Source organism: Microtus ochrogaster, chromosome 17, assembly GCF_000317375.1.
Source record: "Microtus ochrogaster isolate Prairie Vole_2 chromosome 17, MicOch1.0, whole genome shotgun sequence".
Lineage (NCBI taxonomy): Eukaryota > Metazoa > Chordata > Mammalia > Rodentia > Cricetidae > Microtus > Microtus ochrogaster.
Genome location: NC_022019.1, coordinates 9846609 through 9869176, shown reverse-complemented (window position 1 = coordinate 9869176; position 22568 = coordinate 9846609). Strand labels below are relative to the sequence as shown.

General features: G+C 39.1%; 1 protein-coding gene across 1 annotated transcript in view; it reads right to left on the bottom strand.

The window, feature by feature from the left end:
- Adam28 (ADAM metallopeptidase domain 28) overlaps window positions 1–22568 on the bottom strand; it is a 51311-nt gene that overhangs the window by 5605 nt on the left and 23138 nt on the right. Inside the window, exons 11-18 of the mRNA XM_026783163.1 lie at window positions 22320–22450; window positions 20409–20586; window positions 18787–18876; window positions 16656–16851; window positions 10896–10998; window positions 8065–8224; window positions 5337–5417; window positions 4960–5038 (exon numbers count right to left, since the gene is read on the bottom strand). Of these exons, the coding sequence (XP_026638964.1) occupies window positions 4960–5038; window positions 5337–5417; window positions 8065–8224; window positions 10896–10998; window positions 16656–16851; window positions 18787–18876; window positions 20409–20586; window positions 22320–22450 (1018 nt within the window). The remainder of the gene's footprint in view (window positions 1–4959; window positions 5039–5336; window positions 5418–8064; window positions 8225–10895; window positions 10999–16655; window positions 16852–18786; window positions 18877–20408; window positions 20587–22319; window positions 22451–22568) is intronic.

Below are 22568 nucleotides of genomic sequence, written 5' to 3'. Positions count from 1 at the left end.
AGAATGTAAAACTTCATACCCTCAAAATTCATAAAAAGAGCAAAATGGCGAACAAAATGGCCAACTGGTTTGTAATACAGCCCAAAATATAAATAAAAAAGAGCAAAAAGAAGAAGCTTAGATGAGACAAGACACATAGAAACTGCCCAATATAACTGATGATTTGTGTTCCAGCACTTTAGTAGTTTGTTCTCCAAATAAATTTTGAAAAATAAATCCAAACCCAAAGGTATGTGAGATAACAAAGATTTTTTTAAATGCATAATTTTCTTAACTTCATAATTTAAATGCATAATATTCAAGTTTCAAGAGGATTAAAAAGGATCATTGTAAATGTGAGGATGTTATAAGGATGAATGTAAATGTGAAGATATTATAGCAACACAAACAGATGCAGAATTATGCTTCAGCCATCTTGGTCTCTGGGAACTGCAGGCTTTAAAAGGCAAGCAGCAATAGAGACACGCACAGCAGCAGTTCACAATGAAGGCAGTGTTAATCCGCTGAGGAGATATGACTATTCTAAATATGTGCATGAATAATACCATGTCATCTAATCTGATAGTCACTAACAGTACCAAGTTATAATATCAAAATTGAGTCAAAGGTTTATTTATTTTTATTTATGTATGAGTGTTTAATTGCATGTATTCATGTGCACCCTGTGAAGGAGGCAGAAAAGGGTGACAAATCCCCTAGAGCTGGAGTTAGTGCTGGGAATCATGCCAGCATCTTCCGTAAAAGCAACAAGTGCTCCTCACTACTGAACCATCTCACCACCCCTGAAATACATCTTCAGAGTGGTTATTTTTAAGATTTCTACACGGTAACTGGTAGAATAAAGAAAATAAACTAGTAGCTGGAATTATATAGGAGCAATGGTACAGACTAACTTGGCACACAGAACACATGTAGACACAGGAGGACACAAGTGTAAACTTCATGTTACTGTGTTTTCTGTTCATACACAGAAAACCTGCACACATGACTATGTGCAAAGCCATAAAGTTAGCTTAAATTAATTTCAGAATACATTCCATGTAACACATTCTTTGATTACCGTGTAATTGTTGTCCTAAGTATTAACTAAATAATAACTAGGAAAACCCCATTTTCCTGCATGTTAGGAAGCAGATGGTGGTAGGGCACTGGTAGGGAGACCCAGGGAAGGGTTCGTGGGATTTGTAGTTCATCAGCTACAAATGAACTCTGATGTATTACACACATGGGGTAGCATAGATAAAAATTCACTGCACAGTTGAAAGACCTGCAACAAGAATTTACGAGGGACTTTTACCATAGAGAAATGATGGATATTCTTCACTGCACTTTATCTGATAACATATGTATGCAGCATGTTTACTTTTTTACACACATATTATGGCTCTTTTAATGTGTAGAAGAAGTTAGTTCTATCATGCTTTTAGAGTCTACAATAAGTCTTTAGGTAGTGAAGTTGTAATATGACAACCATGTTTATGGAAGAACTAGAGTTTGTCCAGAGATAAGGCTGACCCTGACTTTGCTAGGATGAGAGTCCAATTAAAAACAGTGATTTGCCTAATATGTGTCTAACTCTCAAATATTATATATCAGGGTGAAAAATTAATGATATGTTTATGTCTGCAAAGCACACTGCTTCCTACTTCTGCACATGAGATAATACAGTAGAAAAACATGTATGTGGTATATGACTTTATACAGACTTCACCAAGTAAATTTTAATTATTTCAGTCTAAACCAGAAAAAGTAACAGCAGATTATAAAATAAAACAATTATCTCAGCCAAAATAAAAGAAATGATAAATGTCTGAAGAAGCAGTTGTGTTTAAATTGACCTCAAGATTATGTAATGTAAACATGTGACAAAATACCACATGGTATTTCATAAGTACATACACTCTTATGTTTTTCCCTGTCAATTAAACAGGACAAAATAGAGCAGTGTATATTCCAATATAGTTATGAAAGAAGACCTGACTTAAAAGTCTAATCTTATTTCTATGGATCCCTTGAAAATATTTCTATTTAGCTCTATATAAACAGAAATATTTGGAAATAAACACTCTTAAATACAATCTAGAAAGTTGAATGAATACAAACCTCCCGAAAGATTACGCATAAGTTTGTGTTCTTAAATTATTTATTGGGCATGAATTTTGCTACAAGCATTGCTTATATTAATGGTGACAGTGGAGCCAGAGAATGCTGCGTCTTCTCCAGGCTGAATGATAGGAACTCCCCACTGAATGGTGGACCTCGTGGCCCCTTCCCAAGGCCATAGCTCTTGCAGCCTGCAGAGGTCAGCCCACCCATCTCTCTGTGCTTGTGGACTGGTTGGGTGATCCAATGGGTGTCAGTATTTCTTCCGAGCTTTATAGAATGGATCAATGAGGATGTCAAATTTTTATGTGGAACCTTCACCAACCCAATAAGTGTTCAAAACTCCCACAGTTGAATAGATGAATAAAAATAAAGTCTTCAAAAAGAGAAAAATCACACTTTAAGGTTTTTTTAGTGAAAACTGGAATCATCGAAGAGCTTTCTAATTAAGTGGTTGATTCTGTGACTCTGTTCTGAGTTACCCTGCAACCCCACCCCAAACATGATAAATTCAGTTAATAATATATTGTATAATAACATCTTATAATGTGAAAAGGTAATGGAGTTTAGAATCTTCAGGAAGATAGGAAGTAAAGGAATTGGGTAAACAAAAGAAGTAAGTTGAAGCATAAACATTAAAATTAAATGTTATTCTTTTGTTTAAAATGCCTAAAGAGTATTTGAACTTGGGACAAACAGTTCATTCAGGCCCATCCTAAGCACATCTCCATTCCCATCCTCTGTGTACACAGAATGATATAGTTTCACAAACCCTGGGACAAAACTCCAGGAATTTCTCTCTGGAGATATTGGTGCTTGGTACAGGAGTACCCAAAGGTGGCTGAATCTGGCTCCAGACACCCACCATGAGCCATGTAAAGAAAGGTGTTCAAGGAGGGTGCTCAAGAAAGAAAAGGGGGGCCAGGCGGTGGTGGCGCACGCCTTTAATCCCAGCACTTGGCAGGCAGAGGCAGGTGGATCTTTGTGAGTTCGAGACCAGCCTGGTCTACAGAGCTAGTGCCAGGACAGGCTCCAAAGCCACAGAGAAACCCTGTCTTGAAAAAAACAAAAAAAAAAAAAAAGAAAAAGAAAAAAGAAAAAAAGAAAAGAAAATGAATTCATAGAGCTCTCTCTCAGCTGTGAGTATTCGTGATGATGACAACTGAAAGTCAAGGTTCCCTCGTGGCTCATTCCCTCCTTGACGACCTATAGGGTGTCCTGCTGTCCTGCCTCCTACTTTGAGTCCTATCTTCTACCCAAAGAAATGTCAGTAGGAGCAACAAACACTCCAAATGCAAGGAAGACCCATTGGACCAGTTTGAGTCAGCTTATCCCCTGGTCTAAAAAGATCACACATGCCAAAGGAAAAGAGTCAAATGAAATGTGGGCAGCATGTGGTTGAGTTGGAGAGCATCTGTTAGCAGTATGTGGGTGAATACGACAGCCAACCTGGAGGCAACATTTGAATGAATAAGACAGCACACCTCAAAATAAAGAAAACTAACTCAGAAAGCAGAATCTCGACCTACCACCATAATCCAAGTCACGTTCTCAGAGAGTCTCATGAGTTAATATTAGCTAACAATTGTGTAGCATTGTGAAAATAGATAAAACATAAAGCAAGCAAGAAAACAAGATATAGTAAAGTAATATTACAAATGAATTTATCTTTTTGTATGAAGTTATCATTTTGTATGAAGTTTGACAATGTAAGAGTGTTGAAACCTTATTTGAATATTGCTAAAGAAAATTTGGGGGTGAATAGCATATGTTCAATAGCTACAGAACAGAAATTTGATGAGGAAAGAAAAAAGAAAATGAACCCTATATCGCAGGGTAAAAGAAAATACTGTCAAGGTGAAGGAACTAGGATCATCCAGAAGACAAACTCCAGGACTATCTGTAAGTTTCCAGATTAAATGAGGTAAGAAGATCTACCCTAAAAGTTGGTGGAACCATTCCTTGGGCCAGAGGCAGAGATCAGTACTAAATGAGCTGTCTTTATCAACCCTTCACCTCAAGGCTCAGGGATCTTTGCAGAAGAGGATGCAAAAGACTGTAAGAGCTAGAGGTGATGGATGACTCTGAGGAATTGGAACCATTTAGACACAACTGGATTAATACAGATGGACTCACAGAGACTGTGACAGCATGCACAGGACCTGCACAGGTTCAAACCAAACATACTACCAGCAGAAAGAAGAGGAAGTAGACACAACATCCCACCCCTAAACAAAAACTTATCTACAATTGATAATCACTAGGAAAGCCGAAGTCAGTTTTCTCAGTGAGATCTCACTGTGTATATTAATCTCACTCCAGGACAAGTCCCATGTCTGGGAGTAGCTGGCCAACACAAGATGGACTCCATGTATTTCTGAGCAGCTTTTGTTTTGTTTTGGTATTTTTTTGTCTTATTTTTGCTTTTCTATATTTTTTTTCAGTTTTGATCTTTTATTTGAAAGAGAGAGGAACAACATGAAGCTGTCTGAGTAGGAATGTAGAGAGAATCTGGGAGAAGTTAGGGAAGGGGAAAAGATATATTCAAAATACATTCTATGAAAGAGATTTTAATAAAATAATATTTTTTAAAAAAGAAGAGGCAGAGAGGTGCCCATCAGCAGCCATCTTTTTGTTTCCTGATTCTGGAAGCAATGTAACCAGCTGCCTCATGCTTCCCCAGCTACCAGGACTTTCCACCATAATAGAGGACATCCTTAAACAAGCCTAACTCTTCTCAAGTCGCTTTTGTTGGGCATTTTTATCACAGCAGCAGGAAATTGACTAATACAAAAACAGAGGAAGAGCTTGGCCAAAGGGGACAGGTTTTCAGGCCAGAGATGCAGAGTTACCTACGGAAGACTGTGGCAGAATCCTCACAGTCAGGAGGGGCCCATCCTTCCTTGCACTGACACTGCAGCTCATGGTCACACACCTAGTGGAAGAAGGATGCTGTGTCACCATGAGACTTAGTGTACCATCCAAGGTCCCATTCTTTCACAATGAAGTGGATTTTGACATGAGAAGGACCCCTGTACTGAAGTATTAATGACAAGCAAAGATTTCAATAATGGTCTCTCAGAAGCAGTGTCCCATGCTATATACTCCGGAGTGTCAGATAAACATGGTAACTGTGGTCACTGAGCGCTGAGCATATGAGTTCAGCTTTATAGCGACAGAACTGAAATGGCATAAAGCTTATCAGACCGGGGATACCTGCGTTCCAAACTTACTGCATGCCCCTTGCACTTCAAGGAGCAGTTGGTTGACTTGTATGTCTTCTCCATGTCCACACACTCTGCATTTATGCACACCTGAAACGACATGGAAATATGAACTCAATGGAGCGCTTCCAGCGGTTCCACCTCTGCCAACGACTGGCAGGAATTAAGTCTGAAAATTTTCATCAGTTCTATGTCGTTAAACTCATCTTTTTAAAAGAATTTTTTATGACTTCCCTGTTCCTTGAGAATTTCCAATATGTTCTGATCGTATTTTCTCCCCCAACTTTTTCCAAGTCCAGGCCCAACCCATCCATATGATGTCTTTAAAACAAAAAATCAGAATCAATTTACACTGTCAAAATATTCTTGAGTGTGTTGCCTTCCACAAGAGTGTCATCGGCTTTCCAGGGAATATAATTTTAGAGAAAATCATGTCTTCCATTTATCCATCAGATGCCAACAATAGCTCAGTTAGAGGTAAAGCTTTGTGCCTACCTCCCAGCTATGTGTGAGGATTTTGTCTGGTTGAGCTCACACTAGTCTTGTTCATGCTGTCACAGCAGCTTTGAGTTCGTATGTGCAGATGGCCTGTTGTGTCTACTTAAGATTTCTTACTATTATTTTCGTCCATGTGTCTGTGAGTGAATGTCATATGTATGCCAGTGGCTGCAGAGGCCAGAAAGGAGTTTGAGATCCCCTAGAATTGCAGTTTTGTGCAGTTGTGAGCTCTATGGGTTTGGGGAACTAGGAAATAGCAGCAAGAGCTGCTGACCAATGAATTAACAGCAACTAAACTCAACATTTTATTAGGCAAACACTAGCAGGTTTTCAGACAGACCAACCTCTATAATTTTTAGTATATAATAAAATATTTAGAAAGCCATCTTAAGATGACCTTTGCTTCCTTCCTAATAGGTATTTCTTTTCACCTAACAGCTCCTCACATTTGGACCTATTTCTAACCACAGAACTATGGTCATCACTGATGAACTATGAACTATGGTCATCACTGATGTAATGAACATCTGGAAGGGAGTGCTGGAATCCCATTGCATATGATGCTACCACAGTAACTACTGTGAGTAGAAAGTAAATGCCATACTTCCTCTTCTCTGTACCATTATTAGAAGCGCTGTCATTGACTGGGCACCTGCCAGTTTTGAAGCACCAGAATTGACAAAGTTTGTCTTTATGAGCCTGAATCACTTCACTCACAATAATTTGTTTCATTTCTACCCATCTATGTGCAAGTTTGGTGCTTTAAATTTTCCTTGCCACTAATATTCCATTTTGTATAGATACTGCATCTCTGTTGATGGACACCTAGGTTGATTCTATTTCCTAACTATTGTGTAGAATGTTATAATTAGCATGGGGATTTAAGTGTCTCTATAGTAGGATACAAATTGCCTTTGTGTTTATGCCCAGGAGTGCTAGAGTTGTTTCAGTTTCCTGCACAAGTTTCCTGCATAAGATCAAGCCAACCAACATTTCTGCATGGATGTAGTAGATGATCTTCAGTCCTAACCTTTATTAGGGAGCTATTGGCAATTGACAGCTTGTGAAGAAGAGAGAGTTGTTTTTCTATGAGTGTGTGACAACTGGTGGATTTTATGTTCCAGTGTATTGTATGGCCCCATATCCTTGCACCTATGAGCAGCACTAATAGTACTTAGTGAGCTATTAAAAGGAGAAGGAGGAGTAAGGGGAATAACAATGAAGTCATAAAAGGAAGTGTTGGAGAGGATGCTGGGAGAGTTGGAGGGAGAAATGGAGGTGTATCTTGTCATATTTCACTCCACATATGTCTGAAATTCTCAAAAACTAAAAAAAGAAAGATGTAAATACTAAAATATTTACCAAGTTTGATAACATGATATAAGCATATTGTGGGCACTAATTAAACACTATCAGAGAGATGGGTGGAGGCACACATAAATCAAAACACAAACATGTGAGCATGAAACTCTGTGGAAGATAGGAGGGGCCACAGGTGTTGACTGTGGCTCTGTTCTCATCTTTTCTCACATTTCAATTTCCTGTATGATTGCATTTGAATAAAATGCTCTGTCAAAAGCAAATGGGAAACCTTCAACAGTAAATATCCAAATGTATTGAAGGATCATTACTAATCTGAATTGTTTGGCACACAAGGAAGATGGCTGTGTATACCTGACTTTATTAATACACTGGGTATCCATGTGCTTCCTTGTATAACAAATGCTTTCCGGTGTCCTGTGGGTGAGTTTTAACAAACATAGGCCACATGGTACTTCCCTGTCCTTTGTTAGGTACACTGCAAGTGATTGGGTGGTAAAACTTTGGGCAATGAAAACTCACGACACCTCGGTGTTCTTAACTATGTCTCAGTGAAATTTCCTTTTCTTAAGAAAAGATGCACAAGGGACAGCCTGCTCCTGCAGTGCTGGATGGTGAGCACCGTTGTGAATGTGTAGAATGGCAAACTGGAGATGGCAGGAGGCAAGGAGAGACACTTTTGTGCCTTGGTGGTGGCATTGCTTCACTGGGTTTACCATGCAATCTGTTGTTTCTCTGAACTTACCACTGTGTGAGATAATAATTGTCCTATTTATTTCAGCCTCTGTTAGTTTTTCCTCTGTCCTAGCAGTGTGTTTACTATGATTACAGAAATTGTAAGAAACAGTACTGAGCTAAAAAATCCAGGCACGCGTGTGGGTGTGGGATAATGAACCATGGAAGCACAATTTCAACTTGCCTTGTTCTGTCCGCACTTGGTTCCATTAGCCACCATGCCTATTCCTTGACTGGTGTCTTCAGGAGCAAATAATTTACATGTCAGAAAAGATACTGTAAGTCCTTTCCATGGCAGATTATGTGACCCACCTTCACAGAACAACTTCCCACACATGGCATCTCTACAAACAATAGCACAACAACAAAATCAAAAACTTTACCCCAGGATTCAAATTTCAGTCTTATACAAGCGCAAATCAACCTTTGTTTATCAATATTTAAAAAATAATATTTCCCTAACAGCAGCAACTTCTGGTTGTACCTTTATACAATGTTCTTATTCTGCACTCATAGGACCCTCAGATATTAGCAAAATGTGTTGCTTGTCAAATACAGATCCCTTTACAACTAATTTTTGCCAATTATCTAAGTTATGGCTAATAGGGGTAGGGGAAGAATCTTGGGCTTAAATTCTAGAAGGTGGCCTTGAATGAGGGAACATGCCCCATTTATGGGCATTTTTCCTTCGGTTTAAATGATGGGAAATGTGTTGGTTAGTTTTCATCAACTTGACACCAACTGTAGTCACCTAGGAAGAGAACATCTTAATTAAGGAATTGTCCCCATCAGACCGGTTTATGGGCATGTCTGGAGGAAAGTCTCTTGATTAATGATTGATGCAGGAGGATCCAGCATCACAGTGCTGTCCCTCGGAAGGCAGTATTGGGGTGTGTAAGAAAGCAAACTGAGCAAGCCATGGGGAGTGGAGATAGTAATTAAAACTCCCCCATGGCCTCTTCATCAGCTTCTGCCTCCAGGTTCTCTGATTTCCCTCAGTGATGGACTGGAGCCTGGAAGTGTTAAGTCACACAAATCCTTCCTTCCAAAAGTAGCTTTGGGTCAGAGTGTTTCATCACAGAAATAGAAGGCAAACTGGGGCTGGATGTGATAGGTGGAGATGGTGACGCAACCACTGACAGAGAAGAGCGTGTGGGCGGAGCTAGAGGATACACAAAGGGTAGGACCCTGGCCTTACACAGGGGCCCAGACAGTCATTTATTTGTACCATTTTACTTTCCTCAGATAAACTCTAAAAGATAAAAGCCTCAGTTTTCCACAACAGAGTGGTCTACACAGAGCCAGAGATCTCTTGACAAATCCAAGCAGTCCATGTGGCCCTCAGAGCTCTCCCTCTGGATCTGCAGGCTAAGCTGCTCAGGGAAGCCATTCACTGACCACCAGAAAATCCAAGAAAAGCCAAAGCCAATATGGTCACAGTTAAGTGTTGTATGCGAAATTTGGAGGACGCCTGTGAGCAAGTTGTCTAGAAGTGGGAGAACGGGGAGAACAGGCTTTTCTATTACTGCCTGCGGTTGGAGAAAATAGGGTTGGTAAACTTAGGAAGTCATAGCTTCTCCAGACTCCACTGGGTGCTCTTCAATAGTCAGAGGCTGATTCGTGACAAGCCTGTAAGGATGGTGCTGGGCACAGGAAGTTTGGAGATAACTGCCCAGCACAGGCCATGGCTATTAAGTGACTAAATGGTTCTGGAAGAGGGTGAAATGTCTGAGCTTCTTATTATACTCGTTATCTTCTGTTAACACAACTATCAAGGCAAAAAAGATACTCGCAGGCTATAGAGGAATGATGAACCAGCCCTGCTTCCTTCCCACTCTATGGACCACTTTGCTGAGCCTGTGTATGGCCTTTTCCATAGCTGTTTCATTTTGAATCTGCTCTGCGTTCCTATAAAGGAAAAGTCATACGACAAAATTTGTCCTTTAGGCTCAGATCCCCTCAACGGGTCTCTACCACCCAACTAATCTATTAATATTAATTATCTAACAATGTCAGTGTTCAGTAGGAAAGCTTCGAAAATTGCTCCTGCTGTTCAACCTTTTGTTACAAATTCTGTCTACAAAATTTGGAACAGGCATGAAACATTTGATCCTCTATTAAACACCTTAGGGGGCAGGAGAGACACTTATTTGTTCATAGAAAGCCAACTAGGGCTGCTCTTTCACAGGATGAGAGTTCTGTTTCCAGACGCACCCTTAGGGGCTGTGATGCCCTCTTCTGGCCTCTGTGGGCACCTGCATACATGTGGCATACACATACACAAACACATCTTAATGCCTGTATTTAAAATTGTATTGAAAAACAAAATATTTGAGTTAAATTTGAATCTTAGAGTGGCAGAACATATATGTAAAAAAATATATTGTTTATTTGGCATAATTTTTTACCTCAGGATACAGATACTGAAATTAAAATGAGCACTTCAGGTGACTTGTTAGCCACATTTCTTAGTATAGTCTTTCTCATGCAAATGTCATGACAAATTTTATATATATATATATATATATATATATATATATATATATCTTTGGATAGATAAAATTTCTACCCAGAAACTCATAATGAAAAGCACCTGATTGAAAAAGTATCTTTTAAAATACTTTTCTAGATATATTTATATTAAGTGTGTGTGTGTGTGTGTGTGTGAGAGAGAGAGAGAGAGAGAGAGAGAGAGAGAGAGAGAGAGAGAGAGAGAGGCCATTTGGCCTGCATGTATGTATGTGTATCATTTGAATAAGGAAGTCAGAAAAGAGTCAGAAAAGGGCTCTGGTTTCCCTGGAACTATAGCCACAGGTGGTTGGAAGCCTCCATGTGGGTACTGAAATTGAACCCAGGTCTTCTATGGTAGCAGCGAGTGCTCTTAACTTCTGAACTATCTCTCTAGACCAGACATCATTTTCTCTTGAAATAGAATTAGCCAGGATATGTGGGAGGAAATGTGCTGTTGTACCAGAGGGGACTGTGGGGAAAGATTCAAACAATACCGTCACTTACTTTGCTTTGCAGGGCACGTGCGTGCCGTTCTCTATGTGACAGTATCCATACTTTGAGCCACCTTCATTGTGCTGGAAACATGACTGATCTGCCACCTTCGTTCCTGGAATCAGGTGCAGATGAATGTGACATACGTAAAGAGAAAATAGGTAGGAAATGGGGTAGTATATAATACAACCAAAATATAAAGTTAGCATTAAGAGTACAGACTTAATGGACCTTATCCAAAATCCTTGAGATTGGAAATGTTCTGGATTGCAATTTTTTATACTTTGAGGTATTTTCATATATACCTTGAGAAAGCTACAGAATAGGACCCGCCCCAAAAGTAAAATTCATTTACTGTTTCATGAATACTTTAAACACATAGCTGTTGGTCCTTTTACTCATTTTAAGAGTGCCTGAACTTTAACCTGTTACATGAGTGCCATAGGTAAATGCTGACATTCAAATTTTATATTTTAGAGCATGTAGTATTTAGCTTTTTGAAATCAGGGATATAGGTTTGTGCTATTTGGACATACTTCTTTTGAGAATTTGCAGACACAAGCCTCAATAATTTAGTATCAGAGGAGTTAAGTGGAATTTAAAATGGTCTTTTAAATATTCTGTTATAATTGCTCTTTGGGTATTTGAAAATATCTGTATGACTTGCTGAGGGTTGAAAAAGATTTCATCCAAATAAAAGATGTAGCCAGAAGGATGTTGCCATTGCATTATTATTTTAGAGGCCCACAAGCATTAATAATCAGATACAAAATGCAGCCAAAACAACTAGCAGTTATGTTTAACCAAATGCCTCCTGTGTGCCAAGCACAGTGCCAAGAAGCACTCCCTTTACTTCCCATGGAATCAGCCTCAGATAGCCAGCAGATGGGCACAAAGCTCAGCAGTTAAGAGATCGGGTTTTAAGCACAACTTAGCTACTACTTGACCTACTTTGAACTTAACCACCGAGCTTGTTCATCTATAAAATGAGGGTGTGTGATGTGATGTAGTCCATAACTCATAGGCTTGATGAGATAATTAAATGAGTTGATATGTGTAAGCCACTGAGAACAGGGTCCGTTCAGTAGTGTATGAGTTCTTACTGCCATCCTAAGTAAGGTATCAGAAAGGAAAGGAAATGGAGACTCACCCCAAGTCACACAGGAAGATAAGAAGCCAACTTCACCCAACTCTCCCCAAGCCTCAGCCTCAGCCTCACCCCGTGACTTGTTACCCTACTCAGTGATCAACAGCTCTTAAACTCTAGCAAGCTGGATACAAACCTCTGAGGGACAATTAACAAAGTAAAACAAGCAAAAACTTATGAAGAGTTTCCTCTATTTTCTTTTTCTTTTCTTTTTTTTTTTTTGGTTTTTTCGAAACAGGGTTTCTCTGTGGCTTTGGAGCCTGTCCTGGAACTAGCTCTGTAGACCAGGTTGGTCTCGAACTCAAAAGATCCGCCTGCCTCTGCCTCCCGAGTGCTGGGATTAAAGGCGTGCGCCACCATCACCCGGCTGCCTCTATTTTCAAGAAAAAAATATGATGTTGATTTCTATACTTGAAACACTTTTAACAAATTTCATGTTTTACTCATTCAAGGTGATAAAAAAACCTTTGTGACTATTTCTGGGATTATTTGGGTCTTAGCAACATATTAATTACTTATTAAAACAATATAGATATATTCCTGGAACAAGTAATTTCATGTACAAATAAAGGAAACGTCATAATCAAAATCCCTAACTTCTGAGTTACAGATTCTAATATATTTGAAAGTATTACTCATGTACCCACCATCAAGTACCTTCACATCTACCTTTCCCCAACCAGTAACACTGTGCTTTCCCTACACTTTAAACTTTCTACAGTACATGAGAAGCACAGGGCTGGAGAGATGGCTCAGTGCTTAAGAGCACTGGGCCTTCAGTGCCCCACAACCATCTATAGTGGGATTTGATCCTCTCTCCTGGAGTCATGCAGATAGAGCCCTCATGTGCAATAAATAAATAAATAAATCTTAGAACAAAAGAAGAAGCAGGACTAGTGTTAGATTAATGTATTATTGTTTGTTTGATCCATCTTTATTCTTGGGTTTTAAGTTCCTCTTCAAATACTCATTGCCATAAAAACAGTCGTGGAGGAAAAATTTTCATTGATAAATATTTCAGAGTTCACCTGCTAGAGGAAAGGAGGGCAAAACAGTGTCTTCAGCTGTGTGTCAATTTTCCAGATCTTCATCTCTGTAAATGTTTTACCAATCCACATTTTCCCAGCAGTGTGTGGGATTAGGTGAACATTCTGTGCCATCTTTCCTAACACCTGCAGCCAGTCTTTGCAGGCTCATAACTGTAGAAGGTCAAAGGTTAACTAATGCTCATTAATGCTCTTTATAGGGCTGTGGAGTGAAGTCGGCTTTAGTTCATATTGGTTGGACATTTTCATTTCCTCACTATAACGAAGTGCCTGTTTATAGCATAATCACATTTCCAGTACTTCGAGATTTGATTTGCAGGAATATCTTGAACCCAAAAGTGTGATTTTTTCTTATGAATGCATCTTACAACCTTTTGTAGATTAATTTAAAATAAATATGATCTTGTACAAATCAAAAACTTGGAATTTGAAAACAAATCTACTTTTCTAGTATTTTATGGTGACTGCCTTTGAATGATCAATTTAATAATGGTCTTCTCTATCCAATACCTAATAAATATTTTTAATATCAATTCTATGGATAATTTTGACCTCAACTAAAGTCAGGCACTGAAAAAAATAAACTGTGGAGAAAATGTACTGGGTCCCTAAATGAGGACATAACAAGACTTGGGATCGAGCCAGACAAAACTTGGGATGGAGTCAGACAGAAGTCAATACTCAACATAACTACACTCATGTAATAACTAGATAATAAAAAGGACATGTTGAGCTTCACTTATGCATGTGGGGTTTTCTTTCCTCAATTTTTTGTCATCCTAGGAAGCTAGACAAGGATACCTGAGAGTAACCAACACGACCAGTTTTCTTGATTCCTTTAGTTTAGAATCCCAGCACCCAGGAAGTATAATCAGAATTGCTAAGGCCATTCTCCAGCACATTGAGCACCTCTCAAAGGCTTAGAGGCATTGCTTCTCAGATTGCTTGTTAGTATATCCTTGCTAGGTAGAGAAGGGCTTATGTAGGATTCTTTGGAAGCTCTTGATTTTCTGGGTATTTTGTAGATATTTTTTTTCTAGTCTCAGTTTTGATTGAAGTTTAGTTTTAGAAATTATGAGAAGTTTCTAGCATGCAATAACACTATTAAAATTGTATTAGGAATATGTAGCCTCATCTCTTTTTGAATAAATATTCCCTGTGTCACTTAAGTGGGAATCTGGAAGCATGCAGGCTATGACAAATCTAATACTTGGCAGTATACACATGTCATCCAGGAAGTACAAATAAGTGTTTTCTTTTTAAATGTTGTTTTTCTTTCATTTTGTAGAGTTTTGTAATCTTTGACCAGTGGCTCCCTATTTCTTCCCTATACCCTCATGTCAGCATTTGATTTCCTTCCAGGAGTTCAACATCTTTATAGACTTCTCATAGAAGTGAGCACACTTGTACACTCTAATTAGAAAGATGAATTTATAATCAAGCTTTTGCATATAGTTTAAATTTGGGCTTAGGGTTTACAGATATCTTTACAATACATCTTATTTTTTATTATTCATCATTTTTAAAAATTTATTTTACACATCAATCATAGTTTCTCCTCTCTCTTCTCCCCCGGTTCCCTCTTCCCTGCCTCCCTTCTACCCACCCCCATCTACTCCCTCTCATCTCTATTCAGATGGAGTAAGCCTCCCATAGGAATCAGCAAAGCATGGCATATCAAGTTGAGGCAGGACCAAGCTCCATCCTCTTGCATCGAGGCTACAAAGTATCCCACCATAGAGAATAGGTTCCAAAGAGCCAGCTCATGCAACAGGGACAGGAATATGTAGCTTCATCTCTTTTTGAATCCCACTGCTAGGGGCCCCACAAAAACCCAAGCTACACAACTGTCACCCACATGCAAAGTCTTAGGTCAGTCCCGTGCTGGCTCCCTAGCTGTCTGTCCAGAGTCCTTGAGTTCCCACAAGCTCAGGTCAGCTGTCCCTCTGGTTTCCCCATCATGATCTTGACCTACTCCTCTTGCTCATATCATTCATCCATTCTCCCCTCCAACTCTACACCATGAGCTTGGCCCAGTGCTTAGCTGTAGATCTCTGCATCCACTTCCATCATATACAGGATGAAGGCTCCATGATGACAGTTAGGGTAGTCACCAATCTGATTACAGGGGAAGGCCAGCCATCTTAGAGCCTTTACCCAGTGCATTTTATTTTAAAGCCTGTGTTATGATTTCCTTGGTGTGGCCACTAAACTTTGAGTGGACAAAAATGGTCTTTGAAATGTTCTCGTGCTCCCTCACTGCTCTTCTGCCTTCCATGGGTCTTCATTTACTTGTTTCCCACTTGAGCTCATGGCCTATCCACCAGCATCACTGTCATGCCTGTGTGCACAGATGAATTCAAATCTGAGATAAAAAATGACTTTTGAAAATCTTGTATCAAACACTATATGGTCAGAAAGGTAAACAAAAAAATGTCAATCTCAAAGTAAAATTTCACTAGAGCAGTCTTTTTATTTGCTATCTTTAAACTTTTAGTCTTAAAAATATGCCTGCATCCAGCTCGATTCCTCTACTTTCCTGGATCTGAAGTGTGTGGTGTCCTCAGCAAAATGCCTTACCTTCAAATTTTGAGAGACAACCAAGGGTAGCGTAAAAGCATGTGATATTTAAAGGGGAGGTTGTCTATGGGACAGCCCATGAGCTACACCTCCAAGGGACTGCATTGCCTGTGAGTAGGGTGCTTATTAGATAGTCTATGATGCCTGTGAACAAGTGTTATCACTCATTGTGACACACCTACACCCACACACACCACATCTTAAGTTAGATTATACAACATGTGTTTCTATCATCTAAAATCGGTTCTCAGAAGTATCTGAAGGTACCTTGTAAGCTGCCAAGGGAGACTAGTTCTGCACAGCTGTTGTGCCTTTGACTACAACAATGACTAGCCCAACAAGATTTCCCCAATGGTGCAATAGCGGTACTTATATCTTGGAGTTAACTAACAGCTATCTAGATAGATTTAATAGTTAGTTAAATACGAGGAAATTCATGCCTGGTACTATCAATAACCCGTGGCTGGAGAGGTCATAGACATTAAATGAGAAATTACTTTTACCACTTTTCCTAATCAATACAGTTGCTACTTTTATTTTAAACTAATCTTCATTGCCAACCTAATAAGTGCTAGATTCACCATGGAAACACTCTTCTGGGTATATCTCTGAAGCTGTTTCCAGAAATGCTTAACTAAGGAGGGGAAGTCCATCTTGGGTGACATCATCCTATGAGCTGTAGTCCTAGACTGCATAAAAAGGAAAAACCAAAGGGAGCATAGGCATTCTTCTTCCTCTGTTTCCTAACTGGGGATACAGTATAACCAACTGGGGATACAGTATAACCAACTGGGGATACAGTATAACCAACTGGGGATACAGTATAACCAACTGGGGATACAGTATAACCACCTGCCTCAAACTCCTGCAACTTGAGATTCCCCACCATGAAGAATTTCCGCTGGAACTAAGAGACAAAATCCAACTGTCCTTTCCTTAAGTATTCTTCTTTGCTTTATTGTCACAGTAGCAAGAAAAGTAACAAATACAGTATCTTACCTGGGCCCCACATCTCGATGCACTGCTGCTGCAGGGTGGGACAGTTGCCCTTCAAGCAATAGCCATGCCCATTTTGGCAAGGAAAGCCATTGACTCTAAATCTGTCAACTGGGCAGTGGCTGGATTTACCATCACACATTTCAGGCAGATCGCATTCATCTTTTGCTGCTCTGCATACAACCCCAGCCTTTTTAAGCTGCAAGAGAAGAAAAATAGAAAATATGTGTCACCTTGCCCCTTTCAAGCAAGCCCTGACATTCAAAAGTAACATAAGCAAATCCATTTGGTCTTCTGGGCTATGACATTCTTTTATTATTGTAATTTGTTTTTGCATTACATCCTTGCCATGTCATTAGTGTTGATGTTGACCAATACTCCAGGTCCTTAAGCAATTAATATTTTGAATTTACAATGCAAATACTAAAGCAGCATAAAGTAAAATAAAAAGCATGCCAGGCAATGTCTCAGATGGAGAGCAGAGAGTTGCCAGTCTCATTTTGTTGAATGCTTCTTTTTGTCATGATTTATGAGTTTTAACTTGGCAACTTCAGGATTTGCTGGTTAAGTGAACCTTCTGCTGGAAAAGGAGACAGCCTTCCAAGTGCCAGATTCACATACCTCAAGACTTTCCCAGGCATCAAGTTTCCTCAATTCTTTTCATTCTAGATTCGGGTATTTCTTGTCAACTCTTGTTATGGAATGTTGCATTGCAAAGAAAGAAATAACCAAGGGTGCTCTAGTTATGTGAACTCTGTTGCAATGGTACTGTTAATTTTGCCCTTATTTCCGCAGAGAAACTTTGATTAAAAAACAAACTTTTCTGTCACTTCAGCAAATCAGAGGAGGCTTATCCTTTGCCGGCTGTGTGTGTAGGCACTGTTCATCTCATGAACCAAACAACTTCCACTCTTAATACCAGTTACCAGGCCAGACCAAAATTGCAGTCAGAGTTTACCGACCTTCTGAATGTAATTCCCACTGCTCCAATCAGCCTGGTTCTCTTATACCAAACCACACCAAGTCACTTCTCCTTCCTTTCTTATCAGTTAGACATTCTGTCTTTCGATGCCTAAATCTAAACCTAAAATCAATTCCTTTCTGCTTCCCTGTCATCGGAAATACTGCTTTCAGGTGAACTGTTCTCTCATCTCTCCAGTATAAATTTCTGCTCTTTTTCTCCTCCATATAGTGAGGGTGAGCCCTTGAATTTAGATTTAAATAATGTGTTTTTGAATTTGGGTGCTGATTTAATATATGAGAAGCACCACTAAGTTCAAAACACTTTATTAACAGATCTATCAGTACAGGTAAGTTCCATCCATTGATATTATGCTGTCTAGGGGAGAGCCCTGAAGTTGTGGGTACCCATGAGAAGAAGCAGAAGGGTAAACTCCAATGGCTTTGGAGCTGGTCATATTTGCCCATGTTGATTTGTCTACTAAATAATGACCATGTTTTGTATTTCTCAAAAATCACATTGTATGCATTCAAGATGAACAATGTGGCATTTCAGTGTGTGTGTGTGTGTGTGTGTGTGTGTGTGTGTGAGAGAGAGAGAGAGAGAGAGAGAGAGAGAGAGAAAGATCTGTGTATCCAGTTTGGCCTTGACTCCTTTATGTAGCCAATGATAATTCTGAACTTCTGATCTACCTTTTGTTGCTGAGATTAAGGACATGAATGACCATACCTGGCTCATGCTGCATTGGGGTTTGAACCTGGGGCTTCATGCATGCTAGGCAAGCACTCTGCCAGCTGAACCACATGTTGAATCCTAAAGTCAACTTTTTTAGAGTCTGCGTTTACAAGAAGTCGCACAGCCTTTGGCTCTCTGAGTCTATTTTCTTTCACTTGCTATAATGCCCTCATGGACTATTCTGATTGTTACAAATAGGAGACATACTATTTTTTTTCACATTTTCTGCTCTAAGACTCCTTTCAATCAAAAGAAAAATGAGATAATATCTCCTTTGCATTGTTGGGAGACTGGTTGAGTTGGAAAAATACCCGATGAGAGACTGAGTCATTATTTTCTAGGGGGGAAAACATTGCTGTGTCTGTGCGACTTAACAGAGTCACTGCAGCATTAGTACAGGAGAATCATAGTTATAAAAGCGGCACAAATGACCCTTACTTGGCACTTCTCACAGCACTCCCCCAGGGCACACTGGAAACCGGCTTTGATTTTACAGCTCTTCACATCACAGCATCTGTTGGTACACTCCTAGGAAATGTCAGGCAGACCAAAGTGACATATTATTTCAGGACAATTCCATGTATAGCTTGTTTGCTACATGTACACATCACTTGGCATCTTTTAAATTTTTCCTATTGTAAAATAGAGATATGCCCAGACCTTAGAAAGAGTCTGAGCGGCTGATGGCTTGTGTGTACCTGACTTTTATTTTCATATTTTTTAATCGTTTTACAGTTTTACATACCAACTCCAGTTGCCCCTCCCTACCCTCTTCTCACCCTCTACCTTCCCCCACCCCCATCCACTCTCCAGAAAGTTCTCCCATATGTTTTAATGGACATATGCTTTCTATTCTTTTGAACAAATACATTCCCCACAAGTCTTTAATAGAACTAGTCATAAGTTCTATTTTTCTTGATAAAATATAAAGAAAAACAAAAGGAAAAGCATAGTTTTTTAGAAAAATCCAACTTCAATAATCTTACTCATTAGTTATGGCTCTATCTCATCTTCAATTTAATTCCATTTTCAATATAGATATTAAATATTATTAAACTAGTCATCAACATACATACTTTGGCCATCAATTTAATTCTAGTACATGTTCCAGAATAAATTCTAATGTGACTCAATATATCTGTAAATGACATCATATTGCAATGTCAAACGGTTGGACACCCACGAAAACATCATACTTTCTTTGGCTTTTGGGGTTTTTTTTCTTTTTCCTTTTTTTTTTCTTTCTTTTTTTTTTTGAGATCCAAACCCTTTTTCTACAGGTGCTGGAGAAACTAGAATCTCAGGCAATTTCCACTGTACCTGTCAAGACTCCTACTGAAGAGCGAGACTTCAAGAGTTACAATGCTTTTCGAGTTAAAATTTAAGTAAATTTTAAATTTAAGTAAAGCCATTATCAGAGGAAGATTAACCTTGAGAATAGAAGGAATAAATCTTTAATCTTATTCTGAAGTCATTGCAATGCCAGTCCCCAGAGGGAATCACGCATTACACCTGTTAAGTGCTAAAAAAAATGGGGGTAGGCTAGAACCCTATTTAGAGTTCTGGCCCGCCTGTGAATAGGATGAGAGCAGGGTGGGGTTTGGATTGTGATGCCAACAAGTTCTGAGTCTTGACAGATGTGAGACTTGTGATGTGGTTGTGAGAGTCACAAAACAAGACCTGGGTCTAAATATTGACTCTTGCTCTGGCCAGGTCTGTGGGCATGGGGAAGCAAACGATTCACTCTCTAAATACTGCTGTAGTGCTGCTCCCAAGGTGATGCTCACTGATCCACAGTTGCTTGAGCTACCTGAAGAATATAACCAGAATTTTAAGGATGAAGACATTGGGAGGGGTGCTACAAAGTGAGGATGGAAAGGGATCTAGTGGGAAAAATCAAGATACATTAAGATCCACATATTCCTTGGCAGACTAGCCTGAAAAATACCTACCAATCCAAAGTCTGAAGAACCATTCAGTTGTATGATATAATGTTGTATGCTTTATGTTCTCAGCAACTGATAAATGAACTAGGTGGTTGTACAAAGGGCTAGAAGTACCTGGGGGGAGCCACAGTCACATTCCTCGTTCATCTCTAGTAATTGGTTGCCACACACTGGGATGGATATGATATCAGAAGGCAATGGGGTATTATAGAGGCAATGGGACAATTTGTCTTCAAGAAACTGCCCATAGTTGACATGGCTGCAGGAACTAAAGTCTGTGGGCATATGGAACCTATGTAGATAAAGAGAAAAAGCAGTACCACCATGCTTTAATTATGGGAAGTAACGACTGGTGTTAGCAATAATGATACTGACTAATAACTGCAGAGATCAAATCTAATACACTGACCAAGTACTAAGTTAAGCAAACATCTAAATTTCTAAATTCACCCGCTTGTGTGGACATTAATATCTCAGCCTAGTGGGTAAATATGACCGTTCTCAAAGTATAGCATACGGACCAATTTTAATGGAAACAAAAATGCTTCTTAGCCAGCTCATGTAGTCTCTCTTGTTCCTGGATCATTATGGAAAACAGTCCAATTTTATGCATAAATCATATTCCCTTAGGTAAGTACCACTGATATTCTCTTCATTTTATAAGTGAAGGTGAGCCTTAAATATGCAATAATATCTGGGAGAAATGATACTAAATGTGTAACTGGAGGGAATTCAGGTTCTTTTGGGAGAAGGAGTATAAAAAAATAATTTAATAATAGAGTTGGCAGAAAGATAAGAACAGAAAAGAGGAAATATATATATACTTATATGCATGTATGTATATTCATATATAAATACACATACATATAAATAAATAAGTAGATAGATAGATAGATAGATAGATAGATAGATAGATAGATAGATAGATAGAGAATTAGATAAGATTACCTGGAAATTTTTCCAGAAACATAGGGACATAAATATCTTTCCCATTTTTCCCTCTAAGAAGTTTCTTATTTTTTTCTTTTATTAAACGTAGATTATTTTTTCCTCACATAATATATCCTGCTCATGGTTTCCCCTCTTTCTACTCTTCCTATTTCCTCTTCAATGCCCATCCCACACAGACCCACTCACTTTCTGTTTCTCATTAGAAAGTAACAGGTTTCCAAGATTTAATATTAGACTATAACAAAATAAAATGTAATATGACAAAGCAAAAACTATCACATTGAAGTTGGACAGGATAAACCAATAGAAGGAAAAGAGCCCAAGAGAAGGCACATGAATCAAAGACCCAATTATTTGTACACTCAGGAATCCATAAAAACACTAAACTGGAAGGTACAATATATACACAGAGGACCTGGTGCAAACCTTTGTAGACCCTAGGAATGTTGCTTCAGTCTCTGTGAGTTCATATGAGCTTTGCTCTGGTTGATTTACAAGGATATTTTTCTTGGTGTCCTCCATCCCCTCTTGCTCTAACACTTTTCTGCCCCATCTTCTGCAATGTTCCCTGGGGTCTGAAAGGGGGAATAGAATGGAGGAGACATCCCATTTAAGACTGAATGTTCCAAGCTTTCTCAGTGTCTGTATAATGTTGGCCTATGTTCCCATCTGTGGTAAGAACCTTCTCTGATGATGGCAGATTATATTTGTCTCTCTAGGTCTGGGTTACCTTGCACAGGCTGATATTTTCCAGTTCCATCGATTTGCCTGAAAACTTGATGATGGCATTTTTTAACAACTGAGAAATACTCCATTATGTAAATGTGCCACATCTTCTTTATTTACTCTTCTGTTGTTGAAGGACATCAGATTTTTCTTCAAAAACTCTGTACTATAATCACTCTTTCTGAGTTTATGGAAAATTTGACAACAAATGTAAACTTCCTGATTTTGTTCAAATTCTTCCAATTCTAAGACATAAAGTCGTGAACAAGTTGTTGACTATTACCTTGAGGAGAGCACCAACCATAGTACATCAAAAACAGGGACAGACAGCATGCCCCAACACCCTACCTTAGTGACTGCTCCATTACACAGACTTCAGATGGACACTTGCAACTCAAATAGTCATGGATCATGCCGAGGTTGTGCCCCATTTCATGAGCCATTGTCCCTGCAACTCGAAGATGGTAGTTACTGTGATCCTAAGGGTAATAACAGGGGAGAATGACATGTACTTATGGTGACATACTCTCGGTGTTGAGTTCAGCTGAATCTCTCTCTCTCTCTCTCTCTCTCTCTCTCTCTCTCTCTCTCTCTCTC